This window comes from Mandrillus leucophaeus, unplaced genomic scaffold (genome assembly GCF_000951045.1).
Source record: "Mandrillus leucophaeus isolate KB7577 unplaced genomic scaffold, Mleu.le_1.0 Scaffold383, whole genome shotgun sequence".
Classification (NCBI taxonomy): domain Eukaryota; kingdom Metazoa; phylum Chordata; class Mammalia; order Primates; family Cercopithecidae; genus Mandrillus; species Mandrillus leucophaeus.
Genome location: NW_012104065.1, coordinates 1,084,859 through 1,100,343, shown reverse-complemented (window position 1 = coordinate 1,100,343; position 15,485 = coordinate 1,084,859). Strand labels below are relative to the sequence as shown.

Here is a 15,485-nt window from a genome sequence, read left to right as displayed (position 1 = left end):
TGTATCTTACCTGCCCAGTGATCTAACAGCTAGAGACCAAGTATGAAAGCCTAATTGGTTAAAATTTATCCACAGATAAAAGACCACACATTGGGTACAGTGTACACTGCTTGGCAGACAGGTGCACCAAAATTTTAGAAATCACCACTAAAGAACTTATTCATGTAACCAAACACCACCTGTTCGCCCAAAAACCTATTCAAATAAAAAAAAAAAAAAACCTCATCCTCACTAAGATATTAGGGGATTTGTTGCACTTTCCACAGAATTCTGTCTACAAACAAGAATGTATCAGGGGCAAAGGAATCAATTGTGAGAATTTTCTACAAGGGAAGATACTTGCTTGGTGGATTCCCTGATACTCAAATTATCGTTTATTGCCATTATCAAGCATTTGTTATATTAATGACCTACCAGTTGCAAAAACATTAACCAAGATATGGTGGGAAAGAAATATGTGAGTATTTATGTCTCTAAAGACTTTACAATTCAACAGGGCAGCATAATGGCACAGCATCTAAAAAGATCTAATGAAGTCTCCCCCGACTCCTCTCACTCATAGAACTGTGCATTCAGGATAACTGGCAGAAATTCGTGGTAGACTTCAGATTGGACTCTGGCATTGGAGTTACTAAGACGAAGTTTTGAGTTAAGAGGCTACAGATAAAGCCCAAGTTGCTTAGGGAGACTTTATAAATTCTTCTCCGTTCTCACTTTTATAATACCTTTTTCAACCACTTTTACAAATGGTGAGGTATACTTCACTTATCTATGCCAACATATTCTGTAATTACTCCAGCCTGGCATAATGGAATAAGAACTGAACTTGACTGTCACAGCTATCTTTGTCATCTACTAGTTCTTTGACCCTTTGGCATCTTCGCTTCAGCCTCCTTAAATCTATAAAATTAAAAGAATGATGGACTAGATGATTTTTTAAAAAAGATCCCATTCAGCTCTATTCTGACTCTATCATTGTAAATGAAAAACAAAAAAAAGGAGGAATTTAAGAAATTGGAGTTTATCTTTAAAAAATTTTACATTAACCTACTGGGTTCATATTCAGGCAACTGGTTCCCTCTCTGTTTGTCTGTAGACTGTCATATATTTATCTGCTTGTCTCACCTTCTCCTCCAGTGATTGTTATGTGTGGTGGTCCAGAGTTCCTCTACAAGTTGAAGGGTGACCGAGCAGTGGCTGAAGACATTGTCATTATTCTAGTGGATCTTTTCAAGTAGGTATAATATTTCGAAAAACCCTCCTCCTTTCAAAAAGGAAGTATTCCAAGGATTTCCAAAAGGCACATTCTTTTTTCTCTTGCTTTGTACAACCCCTTATGGGGTTACGTATGATAATATTTGAACTCCGTCACACCCTCATTCTTATTTACTTAATTGTGGCTTTAGCAGAGATGCATTCCTTTGACACCTTCACCATTTCTAAATAGAAAAGGTTTATTATAGCCCCCATTAAACCCACATGTGCATTTATGACTGAGGCCTGCTCAGTCAACATAGAATCCTGGCTGGGTATGATCGCTCACACCTGTAACCTCGGCACTTTGGGAGACCTAGGCAGGAGGATCGCTTGAGTCCAGGAGTTTCAGACCAGCCTGAGCAACACAGTGACACCCCATCTCTATTAAAAAAAAAAAAAAGAAGAAGAAGAAGAAAGAAAAAAACATATGACCCTGATCTCTAGCCAGATTTTAAAGTCTTTATCCAGGAAATAATAAATCAACTCAAGACTCAATAATATTGTTCCTGGTAATGCCAGCCCCATTTTCTTCCTTCAGTTGCTAATGGCCTTTGGTCCTAGATTACTTTTCCTTCAGCCACCTCTGATAAGCTTGAAGTTTCAGTTATATGAGTCTGATATACACAATTATTCCTCACCCTCTGTGGTGTAGTCACTAGGTGGTGCTCTTTTCCTCCACATTTCTCTGGGCCAAGGAGAAAAAATGCTGGAGAGTAGAAAGCACCTTTGATCACATCCCATCTTTTTTTTAATCGCTAATTATCTGATATGGTTGGAGACCCCACTGACAAGCTGTGCCAAGGTAATATTTGAATCAAGTTAGGCTTGAAGAAGGTGTCACTGCCATGCCCATGCCCCTTGTCTCTAGAAGCCAGATCATATGACTTCACTTATCTGACTGGACCATTAATCATTACCTGTCTGTACTCAGACAGGAGGCTGTTACTGTCTAGATCTTTCCCGTATTTGCCTGATCATTTCACCCACACTAACAATACTTCTCACAGTATGAATGGAAATGAAGTATAGGAACTGCAGGCTTGTTTGATGGCTAGACATTCATGAAAGTAATTTAATTAACCAACTAGACTCTTAACTACAGAAGTACAGGGAAGAGGTCAGAGTTACCGATATTTCACTTCAAGAACCTCATTGATTTTAATAGCTGCTTTGCCCCTGGAAGGAGCCCTTAGTGTACCCAGGTTGGTGTAATTTTACTTTCAGAAATCCTCAATAAACCACCAAAGTGCTGGCATTCCTCTGTCACTAATCCCAAAGGACACCTGGCTATGTTTTGGAAAGCTCATGAGACTAAATTAGACATAATATGTTCACATTCTAATTCTGACACTTCTGGTTGTTTTGACTCTTGGATTTTTGTTAGCATTTTGAGATTAAATCTTCTCATTTGTAAAATGAGAATTAAAATGCCTTCTTCATAGGGGTGCTTCTAGAATTAATGTGATAATAGGAGTAAAATATCCAGTACAGTTCTTAACACATAGTAGATGTGTTCAAATATTAAATATGCTGGGCACAGTGGTGCATGCCTGTTGTCCCAGCTGCTTGGGAAGCTGAGGCGGGAGGATGGATAGCTTGAATCTAGGAGTTCAAGACCAGCCTAGGTAACGTAGCAAGACCTTGTCTCCTAAAAAAAAAATGTTTTTAAATAAAAACATTTAATAATGGTCAGCCTAATTACAGCAGTTCAAACATATCAGATTCTTTTCAAACCTCAAAATAATAGGAAGCTTAGAAACCATAGCATTTGAGGCTGGGCTATTGGCTCACACCTGTAGTCCCAGCACTTTAGGAGAGGCAGGCAGTTCACCTGAGGTCAGGAGTTTAAGACCAGCCTGACCAACATGCTGAAAACCCGTCTCTTCTAAAAATCCAAAAAAAATAGCCGGGCTGGTGGTGGGTGCCTGTAATCCCAGCTACTCGGGAGGCCGAGGCAGGAGAATCACTTTAACCTGGGAGGCGGAGGTTGCAGTGAGCCGAGATCATGCCATTACACTCCAGCCTGGGCAATGAGAGTGAAACTCCATCTAAAAATAAAATAAAATAAAAAGTAAAAGTAAAAATAAACCATAGCATTTGCACAGCAATCTTAGACAGTATTGAGAGTCTACAATGTGCCAGGCATTGTCTAGGAGTTGAGGGTACAAGAATCAATAAGCTAATGTTCCATATATCAAAAAGCTTACCGTGTTAGAGGAGAGGTTTAGTCTTTTTATGCTTATGTTTCACCATCTAAAACATAAGTTTAGTGATAAAATTTCTCTCTACCATGTCTCAATATCTCTAAATTGTTGAAAGCACTTAAGGAAAAGAAAGTTTCTACCTATAAACCAAGAAAAGCAAGCATGAGCTCACATGTCCACAGCCCCCCAAAATCTCAAAGAAATCAAGAAATATCTGTATTCTCGTTTTCTTTTCCTTTATGTATGTTAACCACAATTGCTTAAATTCTCTTATTTAACCTAGCAAGCACAGAAGAAAACGATTCTATCTGGGGAAAGTAGAAAGTTTTGCAGATTAATTTAAAAAAATGTTTTAAACTATTTTCAAGGTTGATGATATAGTTTGTGTGAACTGTAGAAGATATATCTCTATTTTTCCTAATTTTCATGAGGAACCTGTGCTTTTTATTACAGTGACCAGTACTTTGAGGACAATGTCACAGCCCCTGACTATATGAAAAATGTCCTTGTTCTGACGCGGTCTCCTGGGAATTCCCTCCTAAATAGCTCTTTCTCCAGGAATCTATCCCCAGTAAGCTATTATTTTATGTTATAGTATAAATTATATATTATTATTTTCTTTGTCAAGGGTAAGATACTTTTTGTCCATTTAGGACCCAAATTCTAAAATGAGCAATTATTTTTACTTGCTCCAATTCACTCAACAAATGTTAACTGAAACCAACTACATGTACAGCATTTTGAAACAGCAGGGTCACTATCAAAGCTCTTAACTATAGGTCACTCTGCTAGACTATAGAACAGTCCAATAGCGGACACATGTGCAACATTGGCATGAAAGTAACAATATGGAAAGACAGGAAGAAGCCCTGCTAATGAGGGGCAATCTTACACTTATAAGAGGTAGATATTAAACAATGTAAAATAAAGCAAGGGTTACGGGAAAGTTCCCTACGTCCTAAAGCAAAATTTTCCTGTCACTGATATTAAAATCCTCCCATTAGAAATGTGTATTCCTAGGTTAAGACATTGTCTTCCATTATAATTAAGTTGACCATTGTCCAAATTTGCCCAGGAGAGTTTTGCTGTATTCCTGTTATCCCACTATACCATCTGGTTTAGCATTTGTGCAGAAATAAGAGCCTCCATTTGGACACTAAATCATGGCTACCTTATTATAATGCAGGGCTCCTGATTCTAATAGTATATTGGGCTTTGTCAGTCCCTGTACTTTCATACGATTAAATCTATTAGATGCATTCTGCCCACAGAGACAAACCTTTGAGAGCAGACTGGGATGGGAGGAGAAGGAAGGGGCAATGATGATGACATTAAAACAACTTTGGGATGGCAAGTCAAGGGCCAGGCCCAAAAAGCTGCAAAGAAAGATGGATATCTCTGGGGTGTCACCGTTTTTCCTGGCTAGAAGTTCTAAGTCCCCCCATTTACGACCATGCCAAAATTAGAGACTGCATCCTCTTTTGGAGCTGGGTCTTAACTGGATTCTTTTTACCTCATGAAATGATTTCAGTAAAAGAAACTGAAACCAATGAAAGGGTTTTATTTTTCCAGCAAATATAATTCTGAGTGTAATATCTGGATATCACTTGACCCTCTTCATGGTTCTAGCAAAAATACAATTCTTTGCAAATGGGCAGTTCAACATGCCCGAGGTAATGGAACCCACTTGGTCTCAGTTCAGCAAGGGCTTTTAATTCATCACTCAGCCCTGTGAAGGTCACCATTCTCCAGCTGCCGAGGCACAGCAGTTCTGACCCTCTCCATTACTTTTCCCAGGGGAGGCATTTGGGGCATGAAATAATACCCAATCAGAATTGTATTCAAAGCAAGTTCAGTGGTATCATCCAATCAAAACTGCTCATGTTCCATTCAGAATACTGAAATGCAGGGATTGTTTTTGGTTTCTGATTTTTGGGTTTCTCTTTTGCACTTTAATAAAAACAATCAACTACAAGCTAACATTATTTCTATATAAAATCTTATAAGAATTATGAAAATGCTTCATGTTGCCTCTCCTGGTTGATTTGTATTTTTTTCATCATGGGAATGAAGTATAACTGCTTATAGTTACTTCCCTCATTTTATTGATTCCAAGAGAAGACAGAATTGTGACATGGGATCATAAAGAACACTGACCCAAAGAAGAGTTATTTTTCTTTCTTTCTCTGTTTCTTTTGTTTTTTTTGTTTTTGTTTTTGTTTTTTTTTTGAGATGGAGTCTCACTCTGTCACCCAGGCTGGAGTGCAGTGGGATCTCAACTCACTGCAACCTCCACCTCCCAGGTTCAAGTGATTCTCCAGCCTCAGCCTCCTGAGTCCTGAGTAGCTGGAATTACAGGCGTGTGCCACCACAGCTGGTTAATTTTTTTGTATTGTTATAGAGATGGGGTTTCTGCATGTTGGCCAGGCTGGTCTCGAACTCCTGACCTCGGGTGATCCACCCGCCTTGGCCTCCCAAAATGCTGGGTTTACAGACACGATCCATCTCACCCGGCCTCCAAGGAAGAGTTTTCTAAAAGTCTCATTAAATAACATCCCTTCAATTCCCCTCCTATCCCTTTAAATTTCCGGTTACCCTGCTGATCACAGCAACCTTTTGTTCTAGGCTCAAGACCAGATTCTTTTCTGAAGGACCCGTTTTAATATTTTCCTTTTTTTATTTAGACAAAACGAGACTTTGCTCTTGCCTATTTGAATGGAATCCTGCTCTTTGGACATATGCTAAAGACATTTCTTGAAAATGGAGAAAATATTACCACCCCCAAATTCGCTCATGCTTTCAGGAATCTCACTTTTGAAGGTACTGGTCTATAAAGAGCAAATAACCTCAAGGTGAAGAAATATGGACTTTTTGAGTGGATTTGGGGCAACAAAGAGGGTTTAACAATAGATGATTCCACAGCTAAATCCCTTTAAACTCAACTGGATGCAAACATCATTACATAAACTTTGAGGGTGCTGTTATTAATAACTGAACCCCAGTTTATGCTTCAGTCTTTTAGAATCTTTGGATATCACAGAAAGGGCAGGTAGTGCAGGTTCTGTACTTATGAACCAAGCTCCTCATAAAGCATTTTGAGCAGTGATGTCCTGACTGTGCTTGGAGACTAACAAGAGGATAAATATTTGTAGTTTGATTTGGGTCCGTCCATATCTCCTTTTCTATCCTTCAAGGATCTGGGACCCTGTGTTAAACCTTTAGCTATCAAAACTCCACAAAATAATACCCTCCAAAACAACATGAATCTCCTGAACTGCATGGATCAGCGTTGCCCTTTCCTACAAGTCCCTAGTGAAACTCCCATCTTTCATTTCCCAGATCTCATCCTGAGACTGTGAAGAAATTTTCCTCTAAATGTAATGTGTACTAAGTCAAAGAAAAATTATAGTGGCCTTTTCTAACTTGCCGCAGAGTCTTACTCTATGACACCTTTATTTTACTGCAGAGGAAGTGACTGTCTCTGTAGGCTTCGGAGGGCAGCAGATGCCCAGCATTAGGACTGAGGGCTGCACCAGTGGCTATGGTGTATGACAGAGGTGGGAAGAGATCACTTCTGCTTCACTGAAGATGCAGCAAGGGAGACACAGTAATTTGTTGGTCATCCCATGTGTCCCAGGTTCTACCAGGCACTTTATATGAACTCTTAATTTCCTCACTTCCATGACCATGGTTGAGCATTTTAATGGATTAGCACGGGCTTAACATTTGGCTTAACATTTAGGAAACAAACAAATGTTTGTTCCCGCCACCTACCAGCTGTATGACCCTTAATATCTCTGACTAAATAAATGATTTCTCACCAATATAACAGAGATAATAATAGTTTCTATATCATGACATTCCAGGAAGAATAGTATGATAATGCATATAATCACTTAGCACAGAGCCTGGTATATCGTAAACAGGAAATAAATGTTCATTGTTACATTGAACCGTGTGAAGTTGCTAATTTGATCACTTTTTTTTTTAACTAAATAGGTTTATCTTATATTGCTATTTCATAGATGACAAAACTGAAACTCAGAAAACTTAAGTAATTTTCTTCAATGTCTTCAGCAAACAAGTGATAGTGAAAAAATTTTGATCTTCCTACAATCTATGTTAAGATTGTGCAATGACGCTATACACCATGCTAGGAGTTCAGGAAATATTCTTAGCAAAAATGTATCACTAATAATCGAGGGACTTATTGACTCATTACATTTAGTACCACCCTAAATGCAATGAAAAGGTTTTTTGTTTTTTCTAAATAAATACATCTCCCATAAAAATGCCTTCCAGAGATCTCTGGGGCAAGAAGCCAATCCAGGTGCCATCTGATTAGACTATTAATGTCAACAGTGTTTTCAGTACATTTGAAACAGAGCTATTTGAACCTGTTTTACCCTCTCTGTCATGATCCAACTTATCTGTCAGGCAAAACTCAACAATGGCCTCTAACATACTCTGATCTTGCCCTAGGGTATGACGGTCCAGTGACCTTGGATGACTGGGGAGATGTGGACAGTACCATGGTGCTTCTGTATACGTCTGTGGACACCAAGAAAGTATGTCTCACTGCTTGTCAGAAAATGCAGGGTGCTGTGACTGGGTGAGGAGGGATAACTTGGAGGAGGAGCACTAGCAAAGGAATTAGAGAAACTATGTTTAGAATCTGAAGACAGTTCATTTCAACTTCACAATTACACCCCACTTCGGGTAGTATTCCTGAAGCATTTTGACCCATAAAACTTCTTACTCAGAATATCCACTTTATTTACTATTAATATATCTATACCTCTATATCTATATCCATATAGATAGGTATAGATATTTTAAATATCCGCCCAGAACAAATTATATAATATAACAACCAGACTATTGAGGGGATACCAATGAGAGGATCACAAGTCTTTCCCAGTAATTTTTTACTCATTTTCACAACTAAAGAGTTCAATGAAATATTCCCTGTTATCTCCATTTGAACTCTCAGGAAAATCATTAAATGTATACATCGGAGCTCCAAATAAACAGCCCTATAATGCTATGCTTTTATTCATATTATATTCATTTTTTTTTCTCACCTACATAGTAGGTTCTTTAAAGAAAAGAAGTGGTCTACTCACCTCTCCATCTCTTCAGTGCATAGCTTCTTATCTGGCACACCATTGATGGCTGGTCAGCATTTAATCACAAAAACAAACAAACAAACAAAACACTTGTCTTCATGTCATCCGATGTTGTATTCATCCAAACTATAAAAGCCACTGTTCCAGCGAACCAAGTGGTCGGTAAAAAGGTTTATATAGGAGGTCAGGTCCTAACATAACATAAGATGTATTCTTTTTTTTTTTATTTTCCAATACGAGTGTTATGACACCCTAAGTCATATACTAAATGTGTCTATCAACCCAGCTTTGTAAAAGACATCTGCAATGGAAAATGTGAAAAGCTAGAGAAAAGATGTCCAGGTTGAGAAAGCTAAACCAGAAATTTGCTAGCAGCATTCCATAAATGTAATTCGTAGTTTCTAGATCCTATATTGAACCTTTAATATAATGTTATGTTTAGCATACATTCCATAAGAATACCTTAACATAAGATCCTATCAATACTTCAGTTACTAATAGCGATTACAAAGGTACATGCATACCTCTCTGAGTTATTCGCATCTGGGATGGTGCCCATGACCTTCATAGACAGAGGCAGGCAGAAACAGGTGAGATCTAATGTCAGTCTCATAACTACACTTCTAAATGGAAAATGTTGCTCTGTGCATTTATTCTCTCTATAAGCAAATTCAGTTGAATTTTTCAATAATGTAATACCATAGGTTGTGCTATATAACATGTATATTTGGGGAAATGGGATCTTCTCAAAATGTAAGGTTAAAAGGATGATAATCTATATCCAGGATAGGTCTCAAGAGAGATTCAATATGCCACATCCTAATGTAAAGGAAAAAGAGAGAAAGAAAGAGTAAAGTTACGAAAATATAACATTGGGCTGGGTGCAGTGGCTCACCCCTGTAATCCCAGCACTTCTGGAGGCCGAGGCAGGTGGATTACTTGAGGTCAGGAGTTCGAGACCAGCCTGGCCAACATGGTAAAACCCCGTCTCTACTAAAAATACAAAAATTAGGCAGGCATGGTGGTGCATGCCTGTAATTCCAGCTACTTGGGAAGCTGAGACAGGAGAGTCACTTGAACCTGGGACATGGAGGTTGCAGTGAGCCAAGTTCACACTACTGCACTACAGTCTCAGTGACAAAGTGAGACTCTGTCTCAAAAAAAAAAAGAAAAAGAAAAAGAAAATATAACATCGTTGTCCAGAACAGTTTGAGGGTACAGTGGTAAATTTAAAAGGATGGTCATTGATATGGTTTGGCTGTGTCCCCACCGAAATCTCAACTTGAGTTATATCTCCCAGAATTCCCATGTGTTGTGGGAGGGACCCAGGGAGGTAATTGAATCATGGGGGCTGGTCTTTCCCATGCTATTCTCGTGATAGCGAATAAGTTCTCATGAGATCTGACGGGTTTATCAGGGGTTTCTGCTTTTGCTTCTTTCTCATTCTCTCTCGCTGCCACCATGTAAGAAGTGCCTTTCACCCTCCACCATGATTATGAGACCTCCCCAGTCATGTGGAACTGTAAGTCAAATTAAACCTCCTTTTCTTCCCCAAAAACGAGAAGAAAAAATTGTTTTTCCCAGAGGTTTCATGGACTCACAGTTCCACATGGCTGGGGAGGCCCCACAATCATGGTGGAAGGTGAAAGGCACATCTTACATGGTAGCAGGCAAGAGAGAATAAGAGCCAGTGAAAGGGGAAACCTCTTATAAAACCATCAGATCTCATGAGACTTATTCACTACCACAAGAATAGCAGGGGAAAGACCTGTTCTATGATTCAATTACCTCCCCTGGGTCCCTCCCACAACACGTGGGAATTCTGGGAGATACAATTCAAGTTGAGATTCTGGTGGGGAAACAGCCAAACCATATCAAGTCATCTTTCAGATCTCCCTTACAAAATTGACTCAATATATGCAGCAGTAATTTAAGAATATATTAATATTTCCATTGGCAAATTACTTGAAAATGAAATCTTTTATTTTAGAAACTAATTAGTGTCATGTACAAGAAAAGTATATTAGAGCCAAGGAATAGAAGAGATTAGAAAATTAAGTAACTGATAGAAGTTGAGAAGTGTAGTTATTTCAGGGCCCCTTGACATGTATCAAAATGACATAATGGATTTTAGCTCTGCTGCATTTTCTTGAGAGCTTTTTTCAAAAGCAACTTAATATTGTGGAAAACACTAGTGTTTCATTTGTCATGTGACTTGGAGCTAGCCGTTTAATATTTCTTGGCCTCTAGTTTAACATTTGAAAAATGAAAGACTTGAACTAGTTCACTAAAGGCCCACAGAATCTGTGCTGGACAGACAGGAGTTAATGGTGTAGTGTATGGGCATAATGAAACAGGAAAGTAATCGGTCCATCTGAACTTGTATCTATGTTCATGCTGGGAACCAATAATTGATCCTAACTAGCTGGTTAACAGTTGCCTTTTTTCACTGAGAAGTATTATGTAAATCAAGTGTCATTGAGTAGAATCATTAATCTCACCAGAATTTGTTCTAAAATGATTTACTGTTCATCCTTTTCCTTTTTTGTGCCCTGACACAGTACAAGGTTCTTTTGACCTATGATACCCACGTAAATCAGACCCACCCTGTGGATATGAGCCCCACATTCACTTGGAAGAACTCTAAACTTCCTAATGATATTACAGACCGGGGTAAGATATCCCTAACGAATTTTCTTTCCCTAACACTGTTTTCCTGATAAGAAAAGTAAACTCTATTGTTTATGTAATTAGCCTGTGCTTTTTGCTGTGTTTTGTCTGCTGTCCCAGTTTGATTTGCTGGGTTTGTAAATGTGGTCTTTACTTCCCTGCACAATGAATGATATTATAGTTCTGATTCAACACTGATTTCTGGCCAGGTGTGGTGGCTTATGCCTGTAATCCCAGCACTTTGCGAGGCCAAGGCGAGAAGACTGCTTAAGCCTAGAAGTTTGAGACCAGCCTGGGCAACATGGTGAAACCCTGTCTTCACCAAAAATACTAAAAGAAAAAAAAAATTACCCAGGCATAGTGGTGTGCATCTGAGGTCCCAGCTACTTGGGAGGCTGAGGTGGGAGGACCACTTGAGCCCAGGAAATCGAGGCTGCAGTGAGCTAAGATTGCGCCACTGCACTCCACTGCACTCCAGCCTGGGCAACAGAGTGAGATCCTGTCTCAAAAAAAAAAAAAAAAAAAGAAAGAAAGAAAATATTCTTAATCTAATTTAGCTATACCTGTCTTTAAAATATGTCTTACCATTTGACATAAATTATTCCACAGAAAACCGGGTTTGACAACTGGCAAAAATGAGCACAGAGACATACATTCTTACTCCATTTACATTTTACTGCAATAAGCTAAAAGGTTGTGTATTTCAGCAAGAAATACTTGACATATCAGGCTGAGGGGTGACCAGTGATCCTGGCCTTTATAGTCTCCCCTGTTCCCTCCCTGGACACATGTTTGGGTTGCAGTGATAGTTACCCACCTACTTAAGATTAGGTCCTATCATGTCATGAATAGCCCTAACATGACTTGGCCAGCTTTCACCCGTGCAAGCTGCACACTGACCATCCGCAGCAGGCAGGGCCAGTCAGGATCTCCCGGGCAATGAGGTCTCAGGAAAATCTGTCCATGACTGGCTTGGCCAGGGCTTGCCATAATGAGCAGTAATTCCATGTGACTAGGAAAAAGTCTTTAGGAAAAAGTCTTAAATCTGGACAGATATTTAGTCCAAAGATTAAAAAAAAAAAAGTAGAAACATCATCAATAAAATTATTTAGAGCCAAGCATGGTGGCTCACGCCTGTGATCCCAGCACTTTGGGAGGCCAAGGTGGGAGGATTGCTTGAGGCCAGAAGTTCAAGATAGCCTGGGCAACACAGTGAGATCCCATCTCTACAAAAATTTATAAATTAAAGCTGGGAGTGGTGGCTTATGCCTGTAATCCTAGCATTTTGGGAGGCTGAAGTGGGCAGATAACGAGGTCAGGAGTTCAAGACCAGCCTGACCAACATGGTGAAACTCTGTCTCTACTAAAAATACAAAAATCGGCTGGGCATGATGGCACGTGCCTGTAATCCTAGCTACTCAGGAGGCTGAGGTGGGAGAATCGCTTGAATCCAGGAGGCAGTGGTTGCCGTGAGCCGAGATCACACCACTGCACTCCAGGCTGGGGAACAGAGCGAGACTCCGTCTCAAAAAAAAGGAAAAATTATAAATTAGTGGACATAGTGGTGCATACCTGTGGTCCCAGCTACTCAGGAGGCTGAGGTGGGAGGATCACTTGAGCCCAGTAAGTCAGGGCAGAAGTGAGCCATGATTGTGCCACTGAACACCAGTCTGGATGACAGAGCAAGACCCTGCCTCAAAAAAAAAAAAAAAAAAATTAGAAAATTATGATATATTCACAAATAGAGCATCAGGCAACCAATTAAAATAATTATTTACAAAGAATGTTAAATGACATGGGAAAACTTATGATGTAATGTAATAGAAAAATACAGCTTCTTATTTAATGAGATTCTAACTTTGTAAAACAATGTATAGAAATAAGACTGGAAAGAAATATGTTAAACTGTTAAGAGTGGTGTCCTCTGAGTGATGGGATCCTGGAAGATATTTTTTTGCTTTATTCTATTTTTCTGAATTTTCCAAAATTTCCACAATGACTCTGTATTACTTTATTATTTTCAAAAAGTATTAAAAATTATAAGCTACAAATATTTTTATACCAGCTCCGCTCTATAGCCAGAAACTCTGAAAGTTTGATCTGATATAACGGGAATGTTTCTGGTTTGAAGGGCTTGCTTCTGTCAGAGCTATACCTACATTTCTAGTTTTCTTTCACTCTATGAGTCAAATTTAGTCCAAAATGATTCCCGTACTTTTATCCAACAGGTATTAGCAGCTGATTAATGCAATGAGGGAGGGGGGGATGAAGATGGCATTCTCCTAGACAATAAGCAATACTGAGCTGACTTCAGATTTACTGCTATGGTTGCTTTTTAAAGTTGAGTTTTATTTAATAAGCTTTTAAAACTATTTCTGGAACCATCTTCAGGTTTTCTAGTTTTAAACCAAACTTGACTTCTGAAATATATCTCTTTTCTCATGGGCTTCTGCAACTCTCAACTTCTTTCTTTTGTAACTTTTTGAGTTCAAATTATGTTTTCTTTCTTCTTAATTATAACCGTCAGTGACAATGTTAGGTTTCTGTTTTTAATATATTTCCTTCAAGTTTTTTAGTATTTTGGTTATTCAATAGGTCTGTGATCTGTAAAGTGCTGAACTTCTCAAAAAGTATTTTTTGAGAGAGTTCTCCTTACTTAAAACAGATCACATTAACTATTCATACTATATCCTACAGGGACGTTATATTATCCTGAGCAACTTTACTTCAGCCTCAGTTAACTAACAACCTCAGTTAGCCAGAGCTTTTCAATACTTAACTGTTACTTATTACATTTAGTTCTAAACTTTACCAATGAAGCGATAATATAGGAGTTAAAAAGAAATTATTTAGGCAGGTAGCGAGGGTACTAGAGTCCTCAGTCTTTTTCTTGTCTTTTCTTACTCTTCTGTTTTTTTTGGAGACATTGTCTGGCTCTGTCACCCAGGCTGGAGTACAGTGGTGCAATCTTGGCTCACTGCAACCTCTCCCTCCCGGATTCAAGCGATTCTCCTGCTTCAGCCTCCCCAGTAGCTGGAATTACAGGTGCTTGCCGCCACGCCCGGCTAAAGTTTTGTATTTTTAGTAGAGATGGGGTTTCACCATGTTGGGCAGGCTGGTCTTGAACTCCTGACCTCATGTGATCCGCCGACCTCGGCCTCCCAAAATGCTGAGATTACAGATGTGAGCCACGGTGCCCAGCCAGGCTTTTTCTTTTAATTGAAAACAGCCTCCAAACCATTTCTTTTCTAGCAAAAAGCGGCCTGAAAAGCTGAGCTGCAAGAATAAATAAGCAAGCTGGAAGTTCACATAGATGAATGCCCGCAGCTGTACTAAAAGCCAGATCCACCCAATATAGCGATTTCCCCTCCCTTTTCTTTGTAGCCATGTGTAGGGGGTGTCGTTGTGCCGGCCAGGTAAAGCCACATGTGTGGGTGTCATGGCGCCAGCCAGGCAGAGGTCACATTTGCATAATACAAGATTAGGGTGAGAGGGTCATTTTCTTCGTGGGCTGTGTTAATGGCACACTGGTCAAACCAGTCCCCTGGGCCCTATATAAATCAGACACAGCCTCCTCAAGCATCCCCTATATAACCTACTGCTTCCCACCACAAGCAGGGATTTTTCCTTTCAGAGCCTTCCTACCTCTCTAGGGTGAGCTGTTCTCTTCTTTCCTGCCTATTACACTTTCCGCTCCTTACCGCGCTCGGTGTTTGTGTCTGTGTCCTTAACCTTCTCGTCACGAGATGACGAACCTTAGGTATGTCCCCAGACAATGAAGCCGCTTCAGCAACTCAACCTTTGAAATAGTATAGAAATAAGATATGCATGACTAGAACTTTCATCTGTGCGCACACAGCTACTAAGTAACGAAACATTTCACCAGGAGATTACACTATCCCTGTTCTTTCGTTTATTTAACAAAGATGTTTACTTAATGCCAATGTTCTGAGCACCTGGGAAACAGCAATGGACAATGCAGATTTGGTGCCCGTCCTCATTTCCAAGTCCTCAGCATCTGCTTCCTGTATCACAATGACGTCCAACTGACTTCCTGCATTAGTCCTGCCCACTTCCATCCAGCCCATCCTGCTACCAGAGAGAAAGCACAAGTCCAGTCATGTCACTGCCCTGTTGCTAACATGTCAATTGGCAACTCTGCTTTACCTACAGAATACAATCCAAAATACTTAATACAGCACAAAGTGCCTGTAATCTCCCTACT

The 15,485-nt window shown here is 39.5% G+C and overlaps 1 protein-coding gene across 1 annotated transcript in view; it reads left to right on the top strand.

The window, feature by feature from the left end:
* GUCY2C (guanylate cyclase 2C) overlaps positions 1 to 15,485 on the top strand; it is a 103,552-nt gene that overhangs the window by 15,688 nt on the left and 72,379 nt on the right. The window contains exons 6-10 of the mRNA XM_011990839.1: positions 1,138 to 1,234; positions 3,915 to 4,032; positions 6,146 to 6,281; positions 7,944 to 8,029; positions 11,152 to 11,263. Coding sequence (XP_011846229.1) covers positions 1,138 to 1,234; positions 3,915 to 4,032; positions 6,146 to 6,281; positions 7,944 to 8,029; positions 11,152 to 11,263 — 549 coding nt within the window. The remainder of the gene's footprint in view (positions 1 to 1,137; positions 1,235 to 3,914; positions 4,033 to 6,145; positions 6,282 to 7,943; positions 8,030 to 11,151; positions 11,264 to 15,485) is intronic.